Source organism: Megascapheus bottae, chromosome 5 (assembly GCF_031878675.1).
Source record: "Megascapheus bottae isolate mThoBot1 chromosome 5, mThoBot2.hap1, whole genome shotgun sequence".
In the NCBI taxonomy this organism is placed as follows: domain Eukaryota; kingdom Metazoa; phylum Chordata; class Mammalia; order Rodentia; family Geomyidae; genus Megascapheus; species Megascapheus bottae.
In genome coordinates this window covers 71,075,592-71,096,709 of record NC_143513.1, presented here as the reverse complement: position 1 = coordinate 71,096,709, position 21,118 = coordinate 71,075,592, and the positions used below count along the sequence as shown (strand labels likewise).

At 37.2% G+C, this 21,118-nt stretch overlaps 1 protein-coding gene across 1 annotated transcript in view; it reads right to left on the bottom strand.

Annotated features, from left to right (window-relative positions):
* Nucleotides 1-21,118, bottom strand: part of Exoc4 (exocyst complex component 4) — a 662,437-nt gene that overhangs the window by 589,660 nt on the left and 51,659 nt on the right. Inside the window, exons 4-5 of the mRNA XM_090333323.1 lie at nucleotides 16,290-16,474; nucleotides 6,663-6,772 (exon numbers count right to left, since the gene is read on the bottom strand). Coding sequence (XP_090189449.1) covers nucleotides 6,663-6,772; nucleotides 16,290-16,474 — 295 coding nt within the window. The remainder of the gene's footprint in view (nucleotides 1-6,662; nucleotides 6,773-16,289; nucleotides 16,475-21,118) is intronic.

Genomic DNA, 21,118 nt, shown 5'->3' with positions numbered 1-21,118 from the left:
GAACTTTACAACTTGTCAGGGAAATGGAAGGGAGGGAAAGTGGGAGAAAACAAAAGGGAGGGGAAAATACTGTTGGGACAAGAAATGTACTCATTACATTACTTATGTAACTTTAACCCCTCTGAACAGCACCTTTACAATTTAAAAAAAAAAATGCTTTGTAAAGGAAGAACTTAGGGGCTGGGAATTTGGCTTAGTGGTAGAGTGCTTGCCTAGCATGCACAAAGACCCAGGTTTGATTTCTCCATACCACATACATAGAAAAGCTGGAAGTGGTGCTGTGGCTCAAGTGGTAGAGCAATAGCCTTGAGGAAAATCCAAGGATAGTGTTCAGGCCCTAAGTTAAAGCCCCAAGACTAACAAAAAAATAAAAAATAAAATAAAAAAAGAACTTAGGATACAGACACAAAAGTAGTAGAGCGTGAGCCAAACAAGTACAATGAGTATACATGAAGCCCTGAGTTTAAACCATGGTAATGGTAAAAAGAAAGGAAGAAATTACTAATTTTATCACAATTTAGTATATAAGAAGAGCTTTAGAATGTAAGAAGATCCTGAAGCTGCTCTCCTTATATAAGTAATAATAACAAGAAAAAATTAGAAAAGCTATTACTAAATAAATACAACATAGTATTGTGACCCCCAGGAATAAACAAAGCCAAGATGGCCATCTGACACCCCACCTACGTCTAGCTTGGTACCTGGGCCCAGTTTATTGTTCTGTGCTGAGGGACTCCTCCCAGCACCTCAGCTCTTACAATTTAAGGACTGTTTTCTCTGAATCCGAGAATGACTTTGATGGATTTTGATGGGTATTGCATAGCATTTAAAGACTGCCTTTGGCAGTATGGCCATTTTCCTAGTATTAATTCCATCAAATTAGAAATATGTAGATTCTTTCCAACTGCTGTCTTTTACAATTTCTTCTTCGAAGTTTTATAATTGACATTGTAAAAGTACCTCCTTGATAAGGTTCATTGCAAAGTATACTTTAAATGCTATTACAGAAAATAGAAACATGTTTTGGGCAGGGTGGGCAAAAGCAGGGCACAGAAGTTGAGGTAAAAAGGGAAAGCAAATGAAGTCATTATATTCAATGTGCATTATGTAAAAATGAACCATGTAATTTAAGGGCAGAGACAAGAGGGAGAAAAAGAGGGAGAAAAAAGAAGTGACATTGACCAAGAAGCATTTTACTCATAACCTTACTTATGGAATTATAAACCTTGTATAACTACTTAATAATACAAATTTTTAAATGCAAATATATCACAATGCTACTGATAATAGCATCTACCCTAACTACCTCATAGTACTTTTGCATCCATTAAATAATAAAATATATTTTGCAAATGATAACCCAGAAACTATGACAGGAAAAATCTCTCACTGAGAAACCACTCACAACTGTAGCTCTAAATACTGTATCTGAAAAATGACTCATCCGAAAGCAATCAAAATTCTCATTTAATTAATAATAACATGAAAGTTTTCAAGAATCAGCTCCAACCTTAATTTATAGCACCCCAATGGGAAATCTGTTCCATCCAGGGACTCTCTATTGGAATTTATTCTATAAAAATGTCCATTCTAGCCGGGAGTTTGGCCTAGTGGTAGAGTGCTTGCCTAGGGTGCACGAAGACCCAGGTTCGATTCCTCAATACCACATACATAGAAGAAAGCTGGAAGTGGTGTTGTGACTCAAGTGGTACAGTTCTAACCTTGAGAAAAGTCCAAGGACAGTGCTCAGGCCCTGAGTTCAAGCCTCACGACTGGCAAAAAAAAAAAAAACTGCATTGTACAAAAATGTCCATTCTAATGGATTATACCCCTCAATCCTACTGTTTCACAAGATGAGGGGAAGGTTTAAGAGCCTATATTAAATTCCCTACTGAAATGTCTATTACTTTCCAGACTGACTTACAGAGCACTCCACAAACAGACTGTTAGGACTTTTCATTGCTAAGAATAAGCAAAATTTCTGCCCTGTATTGTAATATATTTCATCAGTCCCATACTTTCCTATGTACTTAGTAACATTATATGTAGTCTTTACATGATTTAAGTATTGCCCATTTGTGCAACCCCCTTTACTAATGTGACCTAGATTAATATATGTCATAAAAACTAGAACTACAATGTCTCAAAAAAGCTATACTATATTATTTCAAGAGGGTAAAATTGTTCACATTGGCTTCTAAAGACAACTTAGGTCTGCCAATCAATAGTGAACAATGAAACAGTTGTTCTTCCAAATATATCCTCAACCTCAAAGTCTATGAATAGGTCACTGTATATGGAAAGGGAGACTTTGCAGATGTGATAAAGGATGAAGATTTAGAAGTAAAAAGATCCTCATGAATTATCCTAGTGGGCTCAATCTCATCATAGTAGTCCTTTTAAAAGAAATTAGGAAGGCTGGGTGCAGTGGCTCATGCCTGTAATCCTAGCTACTCAAGAGGCTAAGATCTGAAGATCAAAGTTCAAAGCCAGACCAGGTGCAAAAGGATCTGAGACTCTTACCTCCAATTAACCTCTAGAAAACAGAAGTGGGACTTGGCTCAAGGGTAGGGTGGTAGCCTTGAGCTGAAGAGCTCCGGGACAACGCCCAGGCCAAGTTCAAGCCCATTGACCCACCAAAAAAAAAAAAAAATAGGACACATAAAAATGAGAGGGAGAGAAGCAAGGTAACATGGATATCAACCAGCCATGTGGGTTTGAACAAGGAGAAAGGGGTCATAAGCCAACAAAGTAGCCCCTCTGGAGCCTCCAAAATGGAGCACAGCTCTGCCAGCACTTTGACTTTGCCCAAACTCAACCTACACAACAGAAAGATAAGAAATTTACATTGCTTAAACCACTGCATGTCTGTGATTGGAAAACTAACACACAGCATACCTAACTTATTTTCAGCAAAACAAACTAATTAGAAAAGCACAATCTGAAAGTTTCCTGAGTTGAAATCATATTTCTGCTCCTTATCAGTTGTAGACGTAAGTCAATTATTAGCCTCCCAGTGCTCAGTTTCTTTATCTGTCACATGGAACTATTAATAAAACCTATCTCAGAAGTCTGTTGATGGACTGACTTATTCATGAAAAGCGCTAAAGGTATTATTTCACACCTTAAACACACTTTCATATATTAAAAACATCTTAAGGTCTGCTATTAATAATTTTTTTCTTTTGCCCAGTCCTGGAGCTTGAGCTCAGGGCCTGACCATCGTCCTTGGGCTTTTTCAAGTCTAGAGCTCTACCACTTGAACCACAGTACTATTTCTGGCTTTCTTTTTCTATGTATATGGTACCGAGGAATCGAACCTGGGTCTTCATGCTTGCTAGGCAAGCACTCTACCACTAGGCCAAACATCAGGCCCTATTAATGATTTTAATGAACAATATTCCCACCACCTTTATTTAATTAAATCACAGAAAAACCATGGTATCAAGTCTCCAGTCTTTCATCAAACAGGAAGTTTGTACATATCTCTAAAAACAGTTGCCAAAATGGTCCTAACTCCGTTAAACTGAAGTTCTTCAAGAATTACACCTAATAATTCTGTGGTCAATTGTGTCAGCAGAACTCCCCTAATAATCATTGCTAACTTCAATCTGAACAAAAATAGAGCCATCAAAAAGCAAGTATTTGTGTTGATAAGAATAGTAAATGAAGCAAAATTAGTTCTATTTGCATTTTCCATAATTGGATTTTTAGCTTATTTTATATTAATATAGTATATTCATTTGTTAAGCCTACCCTAGCACTTCTTCACAAGCCAGTTTCTTTTTACTTGGGAACTGACTCAGTAACATTTACATAAATTAATATACCTGGGGTAAGCATAATAATGGCTCACAACAAAAATGCAAAGATGTAATAGCTGTAATTTCTAAAAAAAAAGGTGAAGAGGTAAAATAGAAAAGTATACATATGGGTTTGTCTACCATGTATGAGATCCTGGGTTCAATGCCTTAGTACCACATGAACAAAAATAAATAAATAAAATTATTATTTTTTTTTTGCCAGTCCTAGGCTTGAGCTCAGGGCCAGAGCACTGTCCTTGGACTTTCTCAAGGCTAGAGCTCTACCACTTGAGCTTCAACACCACTGCTTGCTTTTTTCTATGTATGTGGTACCAAGGAATTGAACCCAGGTCTTTGTGCATGCTAGGCAAGCACTCTACCACTAGGTCAAACTCCTGGCCCCAAAATTAATTTAAGTATACATAAATTTTTGTTCCATAATTTTAGGCTCTATAAAGGTTCAAATGATGTCAAATTTTTAGTGAAATCAACAAAAAGGAAAAAATACAACCTTTCCAAATTCCAAGGTAAGGTTTGATTTTAAAACCACTTTTATAAAATATCTTAAGCTTCTATGGTTTTTCAAGCAAACTTTATCATGAAGCAATTCCCAGGTTTTTCTACAGTAAAACTAATAAATGTTAAGTTGCAAGTCTAAATAATCCTAAAATAATTTAATTATATGAAATTTTGAAGATAATGAAATATGTGCCAGAAATAACAATATAGTATTAAGTTCTCAAAAGAAACACTTTCGAGTAATTGTAAAAAATACATATGTTTATTAAATCTAAGCTATTTTTCTATTTATTCTAGTTTTATATTATTTCAAGTTGTTTAGAATCATAAAACTAATAAAAACTTCAAGAACTAATTTTTACCTGACAGTCAGTAAGAGACATTATGAGGCTTCTTTTAATTTTTTCTTTTTAAGACACTGAAGAGTTTGGTTGCAAGGTAAGGCACATTTAATACTCTTCTCTCCAAAGATTCAAAGGGCAGAAACCCTCCACAGAAGCCCAGATGCTTTCTGAACTCAAGTAAGCTGAATTGTAAAAAGGGTGCAAGTGTGAGCCACTCCCCTAATTCTTTGCATCCAAAATAAAATAAATCTTTCCAGATCAAAATGGCTCTCCTTTATGTTATTCGAAAAGATATAACGTCACACCAAAAACAAGGTAGTAATGTGTGGATATTGCCTTAAAATGTACTATGTGTGAGCATGCATGAAGACAGAAAATGAATGAGGTCATAGGTGTGATTCCTATACCTACTCTCAAGGACCAGATGTAAAGTGGAATACATTAAACAATTGGGTAAAAGCTCTCAGTGAGACAGGTAAAAACTACCATAAGAGAACAAAAGGTAAATAAACTCTGGGGCCTTAATCTGTTATCCATTAAAAATACACTCTCAACAGCTTTGCCATCCAACACCAGGTTAGGCACCAAAATCAGAATGGTATCAGACTGTTCAATACCCCTTATGACAAAATCAAACTAAAACCTGTGGGGTTCAAGACAGCTACAAAAATGAACAAGAAAACAAGAAAGAATTGTTAGGATACAAAAAATAAATAAACTTAATTTTTCCTAGTCTATAAATCTCTCCTCAGTTTGGCAGCTGGGTCGCCATGCCGTAACTATCCCTTCTGTTGCCCCAAGTTCTCATTTAGACCCCACCTAGCTTTGCATATAGACATGTTGATAACTTAGGAAACATTTTGTTCAAGACTATAATGCAGGGTTGGCTACTACACAGGGGAGCTGTGGTATGCTTTTTTTTTTTTTTTTTTTTTTTTTTACTAGTCCTGGGCTTAAGCTCTGGGCCTGAGGACTGTCCTTGATTTTTCTCAAGGCTAGAACTCTACCACTTGAGCCTCAGCACCACTTCTGGCATTTTTCTAAGTATGTGGTACCAAGGAATCGAACCCGGGTATTCGTGCATGCTAGGCAAGCACTCTACCACTAGGCCAAACTCCCTGCCCCTGTGGTATGCTTTTTCTACCTTACAGCTGTACTTTTTCAGCGGCGCAAGCAACAGAAGCTCTTCAGCCTTATAAAGTTTCTCCCTAAGAGTAGGACATTTGTCCCATGATGGCAACATAAGAAACTCAGTTCCTGGATTAAGTCTCTGCCTGCTAGCCTGCAAGCTTTAAGGCTAGAATGCCTGCACAAAGGGAAGAAAACATATTTTTAAAAACTGTACCCAAGACCATGGACTGTTGCCAAATTTAATCTACCCCAAATAGATCAATAAAAGCTTGCTGCTTTTTTCTTACTCTTACGAGTAAACTAGTTCCTTTGGTCAATGCTAACTCCTTTAAGTTCAAGTTGACTGGTTGGAGCTGAAGTTACAAGAAAGGAGACTTGCCTCCCTTTGTTCACAATACAAGTTTGCCCTCAATTGTATTGTTTTCATGCCATAAGATCTTACTATCCATCTGGTGAATATACTGTAACCCTTCTATTAATTACAATGAAAAATATATGAAAAAAAAAAAAGATCCTACTATCCAGTATCAAGTATTAGAGAGTAGAGCAAAAAGTCCAGGCTCTTCCAAAAAGCACTCAAGTGCAACTTGAGAAAACTAAATGGTGCTGGTGTAATAAAACACATCCAACAGCTGGGATATGCAGACAAGCTGGTGCTAGCAGCCAGCTTTCAACCTAGATAATGCAACAGGCCCAGCCATGGCTTTTCATCTTATTTCCTATGAAGGTCACAAAAGACTCATCAGGTTCCAAGGCACTTAGCTCAGGCCTTCTCAGCCCCAGCTCCTGCCCCACAAGCCATCCAGGTTTTCAAGATGGATTGCAGCATATAAAAAGTTTAGTGAGTAAGAAATAAAAAACTTACCAGTTGAGCTTCCCACAGCAGAAAATTGAGCCGCATCAAGGAATTTGCGTGGAGTAGGAAGGTTTGTAACATCCATCAGAGGACCAGGAGAGACATCTTTCACATGGGAGCTACAGAGACAAGAAGCAAGTTAGTACTTCACCCAAAACCAACTGAAGTCCACTCAGTGCCAGCTCTTCTCACTCTCCTTTCCTCAGGGACCATCTACACTGTGAATTTTAACAACTCCCAAGCATATTTCCAGCAAAGTGATATTTGTTTGTCACAGCTAACAGTGTAAAAATGTATTCTGAGGTTGTGTTTAGCTTACTTTCTCTTTTCATTCCAGTGCTATGTTTAACACATAAGGGCAACCAAGGTCTTCTGGATTACTGCCATATAATGAAACTAGGCCATGTTGCTACACCTTACTACTCGGCAGTAAAGTCGTTGCCAAAAAAAAAAGGAAGAAAGAAAGAAAAGAGAGAGAGAATACAAATCAGATCATGACAACTAAGTAGAGTTTTAACAGTACTCTGTGTGTGTATGTGTGTGTGTGTGTGTGTGTGTATTCATTTGTCCCTGTGCACACACGCTCACACTGCTCCTGAGCTTGAACTCCTGAGCTTTTTTTTTTTTTCTTTTTCCCCAACGCTAGTACTCTGCAAATTAGCACAGCTCCACTTCTGGAGCTTTTTGGTTGTTAATCAGAGATAAGGGTCTCATGGACTGCACTGTCCTAGCCAGGCTAATTTCTAACCATAGTCTTCAGATATCAGCCTCCTGAGTAGCTACAATCACACGTGTAAGCCACCAGTACCTGGCCTAATATTACCTTTTCTTTTTCTTTCTTTTTTTTTTTGTAGTTACTGGGGGCTTGATGAGCTTACTTGCTCATAGCTGGTATCCTTCTACTTGTGCCACAACTGTAACCCAGGTTTTTGTCTCCCCTCCTTAGTTAGAGATTGAATTTCTCAAACTTTTCTGTCTTCTCTGTTTAAACCTTGATCCTCCAGTTTATCGACTGAGTAGCAGGGATGACAAGCATGAGCCATTAGCATTTAGTGGTTTAACAGTACTTAATCTTTCAAGGTTGTGTTTTCCTTATGTTAGAGATTTGGACATATTTGAAGAATTCACAGATTTTAGTTTTTCCCATAAGAAGCTTACAAATTTCAACAAATTGAAAACCACAATAAAAGCTGACTTAAAGAATTTCAGAGGTTTATTCAGCATTTACTATCTTTCCCCACAAAAATAAGCTAGCTTCTCTTCCAAATGATTTACTTTAAAATTGATTTTAAATGATACAAAGATTACAAACAAATTTTCAAATTAACTTGTTAATTTATAAATATATCTGCTAAGTACCAGAATTTAGGCAATGCTAAAACAAATAAAATCCCACACTGCTTCTGAAAAATGGAATCACTGCTAAAGGCTAGTATCTCATGCCTATAATCCCAGCTACTCAGAAGGCTGAGTTCTGAGGATCAGAGTTCAAAACCAGCCTGGGAAGGAAAGTCTTTGAAACTTTTATCCACAATAAACTACTCAGTTAAAAGCCAAAATAGAGCAATAGCTCAAGTAACATAGCACTAGGCTTAAGGAAAAGAAACTCAAAGACAGCACCCAGACCCTGAATTCAAGCCCCAGAACAAATATAACAACAACAACAAAGCAAAAAAGAAAAAGAAAATGACCAAAAAAAAAAAAAAGAATCATCTGACCAGGTATCCAGAGGTTCACACTGTAATCTTAGCATCTCATCCTTTAGTATGTGCCACTACACTTGTCTTCTAAAGTTGTCTTCTACTCAGTTACTTTTTTAAACCACTACTGTTTTAACTACTAAAGGAAAACCAGCTATAGCCAGATCCTTAATTCCTTGGATACACAAGCCCATAGACAGTATTATCAATGAGGTATATAGTGCTGCTGCTAATTAAGAAAAAATTAATTTCCACTGTAAATGACAGGAATGTAGGAATAATACATAACATTTTATACATAGTTACATAATAAAGAAGCTATTTATAAAGCAAGATAAATAAAAGATGTCAGCTAGGGTATTTGAGTACAGCTAGAATATGACCTAACGTGCTGTACAAAAGCAGTACAGTTAGTACCTATGTGTGCACTGACAAGAACCTATAATGGTGAACTCCTCTATTCACACAGATATGCACATCATTCACAGGAGATTAAAACCTGCTATTATTTCCTCATCTTTAACCAAAAAATCTATTTCAGTTAAACACAGGGTGATAAATGACTTGCCATTTCAACTTTGAAAAACATAACCTCCCGACTTTATAATCAGGGCCAGAAGGGTCCTCAAACTCCAATAAACTTTTAGAAAGTCAATTTACTGCAAAACTATTTTCATAGAGCCATCTTTCTTGCTCTAAAATTTTTCCTCAGGCCTCAATTTTCTCCTTTGTGAGCACTAACCCAAAGGCAAGTAACACTGGAAATGATTTTCTTTCTTTTTTTTCCCCCTTTACTCTTTTATGGAGGACTTGGCTTCAAAAGTCAAGAGAGAAAGGGGGCACACCTACTCATTTAGTGACTACTGACAAGGAGGCTAAGCGGAGAGCTAGGTACTGTGACAGAGTAACACACTGAAATACTCTGTACCTTAGATTTCATCCCAGAAGAGAAAAGAAAGCTTCTTCTCACCATATATCAGAGATAAAGTGGAAAGGTATTTATTGATTCTTTCAAAGACCTTTAAATCTCTCAAAGTATTTTAGAAAAGAAAGAAAAAGATAGTCTTGTTCTGAAGTTGGTGATTAATTCAAATCCTCTGGCTAGTTAAATTTGTAAGAAATACTGACAGGATTTTTTTTCTTTTAAAATAGTATCATATTACAAATTTTTACTTAAAATCCACTCAGACTCATACTCGAGAGGCGAAAATGACAAGTGAGACTACACCCCTCCTACCTTAAGACAGTGCCACCAAAGCCACCAACTGTGCTGTGGCAGATAGTGTATTGCTACTTACTAACTACTAAAACAAGTAACAGTCACTTCCTTCATAACCCCAAGCTCTTACTGGTCATTAATCAACAACCCAGATCATAAGAATCTGCTTCTAAATATGTTTGATTTCAAAATTTCAACTCATGAAAAATGCTTTTTTTAAGAGTTTCAAGTGCTGCCAGCTTATTAGAACAATTGCTCTTCAGCTTATTAAACATTTGCTTTTTAATTAGTGCATTTCTGTTCTTTCCCTTAGTAATAGGTAGTTTCAATTATGTCTAAAAATTTATATCTTCACATCATCTGGCTGATTTTATTGTCAAACCAAAGATTGACAGAGGTGGTTTGAACTTTAAGCTGTAAATCTAGAAACTAAAACTTACACCTCTATAACCGGAGCAGCTGGAGCAGCAAGTAGAGGAGCAAATGCTCATAAAAGTGATGTAAATCAAACTGAGCTGAGAAATATCTGTCAGAGATAATATGCCCTCAGTAAGAAAATTTAACTTAGGCAATGAATTGGGAATATCTAGTACAGTAATTCTATACAGTTCTAAGTTCTGGCTGAACATAACCCAAAGAACACTGAGAGAGAAAGGAACCTTTAAAAATAGGTAACAAGGCCAGGAGTTTGGCCTAGTGGTAGAGTGCTTGCCTAGCATGCACGAAGACCCAGGTTCGATTCCTTGGTACCACATACTTAGAAAAAGCCAGAAGTGATGCTGAGGCTCAAATGGTAGAGCTCTAGCCTTGAGAAAAAAATCCAAGGACAATGCTCAGACCCTGAGCTTAAGCCCAGGACTGGCAAAAACAACAAAAAAAAAAAGGTAACAAATAATACTGAAGGATGTCTAAGGATGTCCAAAGAAGCAAGGCTAAACAAGGACTATAGCATGGATCAAATCCAAGCTATATATATTACCGTTAACATCCCACGTTTTCCTCCCTTCTTAGTAAGTTTTTAGTAGGGTTCATTATCTACATTCACAGATTTATACAACATATTTCTATCATATTTACTAGCACAGACTTCATTACCCTCTCCTTTCCCCTAATACGCTCCCTCTGGGCCCCTCACAATAGTCCCTTTGTACCATCATGTCACATTATTTTCTTATTTTTATATATGAGTGAAAACATGGTATGTGCCTTTCCAAACTTGGCTTAGCTCACATAATGTGATCATATCCAATGCTACCATTTTCCTATAAATACATGTCTTCTTTCTGGATGAAAAGTATTCCATCTATATTATACTTACTATAATTAAATCTTTAAATAATACACAAACTTCTAAATATATATATATAAATAATTAAATAATATGATTTCTTTATTGAAAGTCCCAAATACAAAAACAAAACTCACTTTAAACAAACAAAAAAATCCAGTATTCCTTTTTATTTCTTGCCTCCTCAAATTTCCAAATCTCTACTGTTTTAATATAGGTATATAAATCTTATTTATTTATTTATTGTGGATCACAGGGCTTCAACTTCGGGCTTGGGTGCTGTCCCTAAGCTCTTCAGCTGAAGGCTACCACCCTCCCCCTTGAGTCACAGCCCCACTTCCTGTTTTCTAGAGGTTAATTGGAGATAAGAGTCCCAAGGACTTTAGTGCCCCTGCTGGCTTTGAACCATGATCCTCACATCTCAGCCTCCTGAGTAGGTAGGATTACAGGCGTAAGCCACCATGCTGGGCTAAGAAATACTCTTAAAATAAATAAGATTTAGCTGGGTGCAGTGGCTCAATCCTGTAATCCTAGCTAATCAGTAAGCTGAGATCTTAGGATCACATTCAAAGCCAATCCTCGCACTGAAAAGTGCTGAAATCAGTGCACAGGCCCAGAATTAAAGTCCCACCATCGACAAAAAAAAAAAAAACAAAAGGAGTACTCCTTGACCATATAGGTTTTCTTTTTCAAAGATGGTTTTCAGTTTGTTTTTGATCTTATACAAAAATATGTCCATTTATATACATGCATACATACATACATACACACATACACAAATACTCAAAACATGTATATATATGTATATTTAATGATATATGTGTGGTCGGCACAATTTTTAAGGTATAGATAACTTTATCATTCTTATCATTTTAATTTATGTCTGAAAGTTCATCCTTAAATATTTTTCTTAGAAATAAAAACACTATGGCTGGGAATATGGCTCGGTGATACAGTATTTGCCTAGCATGCATGATGCCCCAGGATCTATTCCTCAGTTCCACATAAACAGAAAAGGTCAGAAGTGGCACTGTGGCTCAAGTGCTAGCCTTGAGCAACAGAATGAAGCTCAGGGACAGAGCCCAGGTCCTAAGTTCAAGACCCACAAAGGGAAAAAAAAACACAAATAATTTATTTCTCGTTTGTAAATGTATGTTGAAGAGGCACTATTTCTATCTACACTTATCAGTGTCTACTTGGCTAGAGTATATAAATATGCAGTTCTAACTCCTTTATTCAACACTGCTGACTCACTTTACTGTTCAAAAAAAATGCAGTTGTACCACAGTTCTGCTTTGTTCATATATCAAAATTGAAGTTAATTATATCTTTAAAAAATATTATTAATCTTAATATAACAAAGTTTTTTTCTTTCCGCTCATAAATGAGGCAGCCCATTCAGGAAATCAAAATGAGGTTAGATGTTCTCAAAGAGTTTAGGGTATTGCTTCTATCTTCAAGGTTATCTCACTTCCAAGACAATTTCAGGGTGTCAATCCATGTTCCGGATTAGAGAGGGAGATAGGAGACAAATGAAAAACAAAAAAGGGAGCATAACAGTTTGGTTGGCACCTTTAAAACTAGCCTTGAGTTGAAGCTCAGGGATGGCGCCCAGGCCCAGAGTTCAAGACCCAGAACAGACCAAAAAAAAAAAAAAAAGCTTGGGCCGGGAGTTTGGCCTAGTGGTTATAGTGCTTGCCTAGCATGCACGAAGACCCAAGTTCGATTCCTTGGTACCACATATATAGAAAAAGCCAGAAGTGGTGCTGAGGCTCAAGTGGTAGAGCTCTAGCCTTGAGAAAGTCCAAGGACAGTGCTCAGGCCCTGAGACCAAGCCCAAAACTGGCAAAAAAAAAAAAACTTCTGTCTTTGAGTCATCATTCAATTATTTCCAAGTACAAGTTCCAATAGTCACAGTCCTTCTAACTATACAAGAGAATGGAAAATGAAGCCTTTTACCTGGGCATTTGATGTCCAAAACAAAACAAGGAACACTGGCTAAGCAAAAAACTATATCATATACAACAGGTAACAATTTTTCTTTTCATGTACAAGAGTTGTTTGTTGGGAGGGGCTGGCCATGCTGGGGTTTAAACTCAGTCTAACACTTGGTAAACAGGTACTCTACCACTGGGGAGATGCTTCTCACATTTTGGCTTCAGTTATTTTTCAAATAGAGTCCTGAGTTTTCACAGGGGCTAGCCACAGACTAATATACTCATACCTAAGCCTGAAGCATCACTGAGATTACAGCTTGTCCTACCACGCCCAGTTTAAGTTGGGGGATGGGGAAGGACTGCTCAGTTTTTTCTGCAAGGTTGGCTAAAATTCCAGATCCTAAAACTAAATGTGTTCTCAATGTCACTTCTAGTCTGCCTAAGTCCCTCTCCTCTAAGTACATACTTTCCAATTACTGCTTCTACTTCTCTTTACACTGATTTTTCTCAGGGTGCCACAACTAAGCAAGTGTCGCAGCTTGGGTTATAAACAAAAGGAATTTGATCTAGGCATTGGGGCTCACATCAGTAAGCCTAGCTACTCAGGAGGAGGCTGAGATCTGAGATTTGTGGTTCAAAGCCAGCCTGAGAAAGAAAAATCCATGAGACTCTTATCTCCAATTAATCATGAAACCAGAAGTGGTGCTGTGGCTCAAAGTGGTAGAGTACAAGCCTTGTGTAAAAGAGCTCAAGGACTACATCCAGGCTCTGAGTTCAAGGTCCATGGCCTACCAAAATAAAAGAAGAAAGAAGAAGAAAGCAGCAGCAGCAGCAGCAGCAGCAGCAGCAGCAGCAAAAGAAGGAGAAGAAGAAGAAGAAGAAGAAGAAGAAGAAGAAGAAGAAGAAGAAGAAGAAGAAGAAGAAGAAGAAGAAGAAGAGGAGGAGGAGGAGGAGGAGGAGGAGGAGGAGGAGGAGGAGGAGGAGGAGGAGGAGGAGGAGGAGGAGGAGGAGGAGGAGGAGGAGGAAGAAGATGACGACAACGACGACGACAAGGAGCAGCAGCAATTTATCATATTCTGAAAGCTAGAAATATGAGAACAAGGTATGATCAGAGTTGGCTTCTTGCTCTCTTGCATATAGATGTGTATTTTTTCAGTCTTCACAGGGTCTCTGTTGGTGACAGTTTGCTAATCTGTTTTTGTATTCCTACTGGATTAGAACTCACCCTAATGATTTCTTTCTAACTTAGTTCTAACTCTGTCTCCAAACAGTCATAATCTGAGGTAAATGGAATTAGGATTTCAATCTGTGATCTTCAGATGAACACAACTCAGTTCATTGTTTCAGTGTAATCCTTTAGAAACCCTAAAAATCAGTCAGATTAATCACATTTTGCTTTTCCCTATTTACCACCTTTATCATCCTGTCCTCTTCTTCTCTATGATCAGCCCATTTTCTACCCCTATAGTTACTTCATCTGTATAATGTTTTAAATCAAGACAAATTTTCTTATTTTTTAAATGTATTTATGGTCTATTTCTATCAGCATCTCTCAGTACAGTATTCTTATAGCTCCCCATTATGGTTTCACACAACTATGTCTGCTGTATAAAACCACAAAAATTCAATGATGTGCGACAAACAATAAGCATATACAGTGATGGCTATTGGAACCAGGCTGTGCAGGTCTGTTGGTTTGTGGATGATTCAATGTGTTTCTAATACTTCACATCCACTGTCATTGTCATGCATGAGAAAGCATACCTAGCAGCACAAGCATGTTTCAAGCCTGTATCCAATGTCCTAATGATCCAAAAAGCAAAAGCTACAAATGCAAAGGGTGGAAAACAGACTTCTTTCACTACAATGGAGAGGGAAGGCAAGGTTATCTGAAACAATCATCTGATGTTACAACATGTTTCTTGAACATTTGAGAAGCCTCAAGCTTAATCTCTAAGTCTTTATTTTCTTTATTTTCAAAAATTCAAATAAGGGCCAGGAGTTTGGCCTAGCATCCATGAAGACCTGGGCTCGATTCCTTGGTACCACATAACATAGAAAAGCCAGAAGTGATACTGTGGCTCAAGTGGTAGAGTGCTAGCCTTGAGGAAAGCCCAAGAACAGTACGCAGGCACTGAGTTCAGGCTCCAGGACTGGCAAAAAAAAAAAAAAAAAAAAAAAAAGGAAAGAAAAATTTCTTTTCAAATAAATGTTCTCTTGAAAGCTCAAGGAAATGTGTACAACTCATAATGATTGGGTTCTATTATTTACACACACACACATATATGCACACACACATACAGACTAGTTCATACTCTGCTGCAAGAGTGACTGACAGAATAACACAATTTCGATCTAATCTTCAAGTTACCTTTCCACCTTCCCTATTCAGATCTAATTTTGAATCTCAAGTACATACATAGTCCCTAGCAAAATTCATGTGCCTACTCCAATTTTTCTAGTGAGCATCTGCTGAGAAGAGATAGAAATTTCTCTTTTTTTGTCAAGGTATCTGACTAAACTGAAGTATCACACATAAAGTTGGCAATTTTTGTTAAAATAGAATAGGTCTTGAAAGACTTCATTCCCAGGATACACTGCCTCGAGTGGTTTTCTGATACATTGCTAGATGAAAAGGCTCAAACATGTGTATTTCAGTAGATAATTCTTAAAATCCCCTTTGAAAAAAATCTAATGTTTACTTAAAGAAATGCTAGAAGAACATATATCAGCTACCTGATATATATATATATTAATACCCCAATGAACAAATCTTAAGATCCAGTCATTCTCATAGGTCTTCACAAACCTAGTGAATTTTTCGTACCCACCTAGATCCTTAAGTTTTATTAAGGCACTGATGCTACAAACAGCCAGCCACAGAATCAAAGAAAAGTGTTCCCTCTAAACCTTTCCTCAACTATTTCTGAAGAATCATTGCTTAAAGCTCAATATAACCCTAAGTAACAAAAAATCTTATAACTTTAGTTCATTTTTATCTGTAGTTTTTAAGTTGGCTAACTTATCATTCAATTTGAAGACCTCTTTTTCACATCCTTCTGAGACACGAGTATCTCTAATCAAGAATGTAAGAGGTCCATAGGAAATGCTTCTTATATGCGCTCACAGTAAATGAGCAATGAACACATGAGCAAACTCTGATGTAAGTCTCAGAATATGGAGTATTTGCTACTATAAAACCACCTTCATGGGGCCAGGAGTTTGGCCTAGTGGTAGAGTGCTTGCCTAGCATGTATGAATACCCTGGTTCGATTCCTTGGCACCACATATATAGAAAAAAGCTGGAAGTGGTGCTGAAGCTCAAGTGGTAGAGTGCTAGCCTTGAGAAAGTCCAAGGACAGTGCTCAGGCCCGGAGCCCAAGCCCGGGACTGACAAAAAAAAAAAAAAACCTTCAAATTTCAGAGACACATTATGTTATAGAAAATATAAAGTAAATGACATAGCCACTAGCAAAAAGGCTCTTAACTAACCTCATTTTCCCTTTTTCCTTGTTCCGCTGCACAACTCGGCTAGTGGATTTGATGTACAGGTGTCGGTGTAGTTCATCTATGAGAACCAAGTGCAAGTTCATCTTCTTGCTGTGAAGCTCAAGCCTGAGATCACTTAGTCCTTCTACTTGGAGCAACGGGCCTTCCAAAGACTCTACTGCTGATACCTGACAAGGAGGGGAAAGAGAGTCAAGTAAATTACCTACCAATACTATAAGTAAGAAATATTTAGAATCATATATATATGTATAAAAATGTCATAAAGAAGCCCACTCTTTTGTACAACAGAAAAGAAGAAAAACTACTTTTAAGATAACACCAAAGAGAGTTTATCAGAACATCACCATATATCAGACTTCTTAGCTATCATGTAGATGGATCTAGTATTATCCTTACAAAATTTACCATCTAAAATAGATAAAGATAGCCAGGTGTGGAGGCTCACACCTGTAATCCTAGCTACTCAGGAGGCTGAGATCTGAGGATGGCAGTTCAAAGCCAGTCAAGGCACTAAAAAGTCCATGAGACTCTTATCTCCAATTACTCACCAGAAAACCAGAAGTGGTGCTATTGCTCAAGAGGTAGGGTGGTAGCCTTGAGCTGAAGAGCTCAGGAACAATGCCCAGGCCCAGAGTTCAGGTCCCATGACCAAACAAACAAAAAAATAGATAAATAACCAAATAAAGATAAATAGATAAAGATTAAGTAGATAAAAGATTTTAAAAACATTCAAAAAGATAAACATAAAGATATGTAAAGTATCATAAAAAGGCTGCAAATTCCATTTATTTACACACACACACACACACACACACACACACACTGCTTGTCAAAAGACATTAGTAAAGAAACCTCCCTAGTTAATATGTCATTACTATTTCAAGAATCCTACATTAGAATAGTTTAAATCAACTTTTAATCAAAGTGAGCCTTCTAAACCTAAACCTAAATGAGCCCGAATGAATGGCTTAACAGTTAATTCTCCTGGTGACCCAAAAAGAGCCTGGTTAGTGTGAACCTATTTTTCTATAGAACTGGGCTCCCACATTTTCTCATGTACAAAACACACAGTGGTATGACTTTTTTTTGTACCTTGATACTATAGGTTGAAAATAGCAATCGTCACCTCTTTCTGGCCTAACGTGATAGAAGAAATAGAATTTGAATGGTAATAGAAGAAAAACTACAGAGAGGCACTCCTGGTGTGAAGTGGCTTGAGAAATTTTTAAAAAGAAAAAGTTGGATGAATCAAAGTTGGATGCCTACAGTAAAGAGAAAGATGAAAGATTCTAGGAACCTAAAGTCACTAATTTTTAGGTTCAAAGTGTTAACTACAAAAAGGAAAAAAGTATGTATGATATTATCTCATTTGTACATGTGTAAAAACTGTGTCTCTGTGTGTGTATATATATGTATATATGTCTGTGTGTTTATAGATAGATCTTTTATATCTTTTAAAGAAAGGTAAAGTATATAGGTACTATTACTTGAATGGGAAAAAAACAAGGTGGACAGAACAACATAAAGACCTTAAAAAAAGGCATGAACTGAAATATAACAGACTCTATGGAGAGCTCACAAACAATATAATGCTTTAGAAAGACTAAGTCAAGAGGCCAGGAATTTGGCCTAGTGGTAGAGTGCTTGCACGAAGACCAGGGTTCCTCAGTACTACAGACATAGAAAAAAGCCGGAAGTGGTGCTAAGGTTCAATCAAGTGGTAGAGCTCTAGCCTTGAAAAAGTCCAAGGACAGTTCTCAGGACTGGCAAAAAAAAAAAAAAAGACTAAGTCAAAGCCCAACAAAATAAATACCAGGAAATTGCTAACTGCAAGATGGAAGAGTATGGCCAAGCAAAGAGCGGAAGAAGAATGAAAGCGGAAGTGGAAAGAATGCAGGCAAGAATTCACTGAATGTACCACAAAATTAAGAAAAATAAAGGAAAGGGTATGTTGAAGGGGGTGAAAATGTCAGAAGGATGACACTGATCAAGATGCATTGTACACATAATAAACAGCTTTGTTAACTGGCAAAGAAAAAAATCAATAAATAAATTACAAAATTAAGGAAAGTGAGGGAAGGAGTGGGTTGGTAGGGGTGGGTGAGAATGTTGAAAAAGTGACATTTATCAAGATGCTCTGTATTCATTAACTGCATTGTTGAATGGCAACTCCTCTGTACAACTACTTAAAAATAATATAAATATTTTAAAGCATTAAAAAGATAACAAAATAGGTAATTACTAGCCAAAGGAAAATCACTTCCCAAAGAAACTAAGACCTATTGTTATTACCTCCTTAGGTTGTGGTTCTAAATACTCACTAGTGGGTAATGTAAGAGGCAACTTGAAATAAACTTTTGGTGGACCTTGTGAATTAACTAGGCATTTGTCCCCGTCCTCCCTATCCTTTTCATCTGGCCTCGTGGATCCGATCTGAGCCATTCCCCTCTGCAGTCACTTTATCGCCAATAAGTATCTTCAAACAGGCACTGACATATTCTTATAGTCTTCAAAGAAAACGACCAAAAGCTCAGGAGATCACCCACCAGGAAACTTATTCCTGCTCTTCCCCAATAATAAAAAATAAAACTTTTCCAGAATACCTCCAGAGACAAAGACTAATGGTCAGTCAGGCCATGCATATATGATTTTTAACTACACAGATCCTTCTTATCACCTACTCCCCATTCTATTTAACCTGAGCCAATGCCTGTACCCCTGAAAATGGTTGAAAATGTACTGAATTTCTGCTGTCTTCCCATGTCTGCAATGTAATAACTTCCTTTGTCCTTCACCATGTCTGGACCTAATAAAACTTCTAGACTCTGGGCAGGGGGAAAGGGGTGTCTAACTCTCATTTCAAGGGAAATGGCAATAACTACCTACTCTGGGTAAAACTGTCAAGACACAACTATAGATACAAACAAGCCCTCAAGAAAAACCACTAATACAAGACTCACAGATAGGGAAAGCCATGAATCACATTATCAATAATGTTGACCACAAATCCACAATAGATTAAGAAGTCATCGAGAAATTTAGGGGTCAAATAAAAACCAGAGAGATGGGAGTTTTGCCTAGTGGTAGAGTGCTTGCTTAGCATGCACGAAGACCCGGGTTTAATTCCTCAGTACCACATGCATAGAAAATGACAGAAATGGTGCTATGGCTCAAGTGGTAAAGCCCTAGCCTTGAGAAAACCCAAGAACAGCTCAAGGCCAGAACTGGCAAAAGAAAAGAAAAAAAGAAAGGAAGGAAGAAAAATTCAAACCAGACTGAAATGCTTTAAAAAAAAAAAGTGCAATGTCTTACCGCCAAACACATCACGTACATTGTGATACACTATAATCAAATGTCAGTAGCAAAGTAAGTTCCTTAAGTTAAGCAAGAAAGAGTTGAGGAATGGAAGAGTGACAAGCCGTGGGCCAGCTCTGCCCTCTGATGCCTGCCAGTTCATTTTCACACTGACTTGCAACTGCCCTGCCACAACAGCCCCTGGGCTATATGCAAGAAGCCAGCAATTCCAAATGGAAAAACAGTTTCACAAAATGACCAACATGTCCCCAAGGAGGAAAAACAACAACAAATTCATTTACACTTATGGCCTAAAATGGATTTTAACTCAGATCTCTAGTGAAGAAAAGAGGATGCATTAACCTTCAGTGACACCGAGATCTAGAAAATGAAAAATAATTTGGCAAACCACTGGCCCATCATGAAGCCTTATCCCTTAAGGTAATTAAATCCAGCTGAGATGTTTAAGCTTAAAAACCACCCACTGTACATCCACACTTGATTTGTTTGCAGGAATTTGCATGAAGATTTTTAACCCAAACATTCACATTCCAAATAAAAATTACATGACAATGTCAATTTTCAAAACCACCTAATCAAAATGTGTCTGAAACTCAAATAAAACACTTAAGCCTGCACATACTAAGTGTTCAGAAAATAGTAACTACCATAAAAAGAACCTATCTAGTGCTTTAATGCATTATTTCAACAACTGTTCTTTCTTTTACCAAACCACCATGCTCATTCAAAACAAAACAAAAACATTCTGACCCAAACTACAAGCACAATAGTGTGTGTGTGACAGAGAGAGAGAATAAAGTGAAAATCTTGCCTCAAAAGAAAATAGAAATTAGCTTCTTATTTCTATAAGAAAATACAGTACTTGTTTTCTAGCTTTCATTAATTAAAAGTACACTTACCTAGTATTATGAAAGGTAGGCAAGGGCACCATTTGCTTCATCCTAACCTTATAAAATGGTACTTAAGCTGATTTAAAGAAAAATTGTTACTAATGCAACATCTGAACTTTAGAACATCAGCTTAACAATCTGACATCTTTCTTGTCTAGTCATAAGTGGCCAGTACCATAACATGTGCACATAAAACTTTCAAGAGGTAATCAACAACCCAACACTGGTGATCAACTCTATTGTACTGCAGCATCTTCCTTTCCAGTATTTCCTAAGTCTTTCCAAGTATTGGAATTTACTAGAAATCACTAAATGAGCTTTACTTAAAAATATACCTTAAAGGGCTGGGACTTTGGCCTAGTGGTATAGTGCCTGCCTAGCATGCACGAAGACCTGGGTTCAATTCCTTGGTACCACATATACATAGAAAAAGCCGGAAATGGTGCTGCAGCTCAAGTGGTAGAGCTCTAGCCTAACTAAGCAAAGATTATTTCTAATATATGTAAGATAATTATTTTGTAAATTATTTCACTGCATCTATCATTCAGCTTTCCAGCCTAGGGACAAAAATACCCGAGAGAAACAAGATATTTACGAGAATGAAAA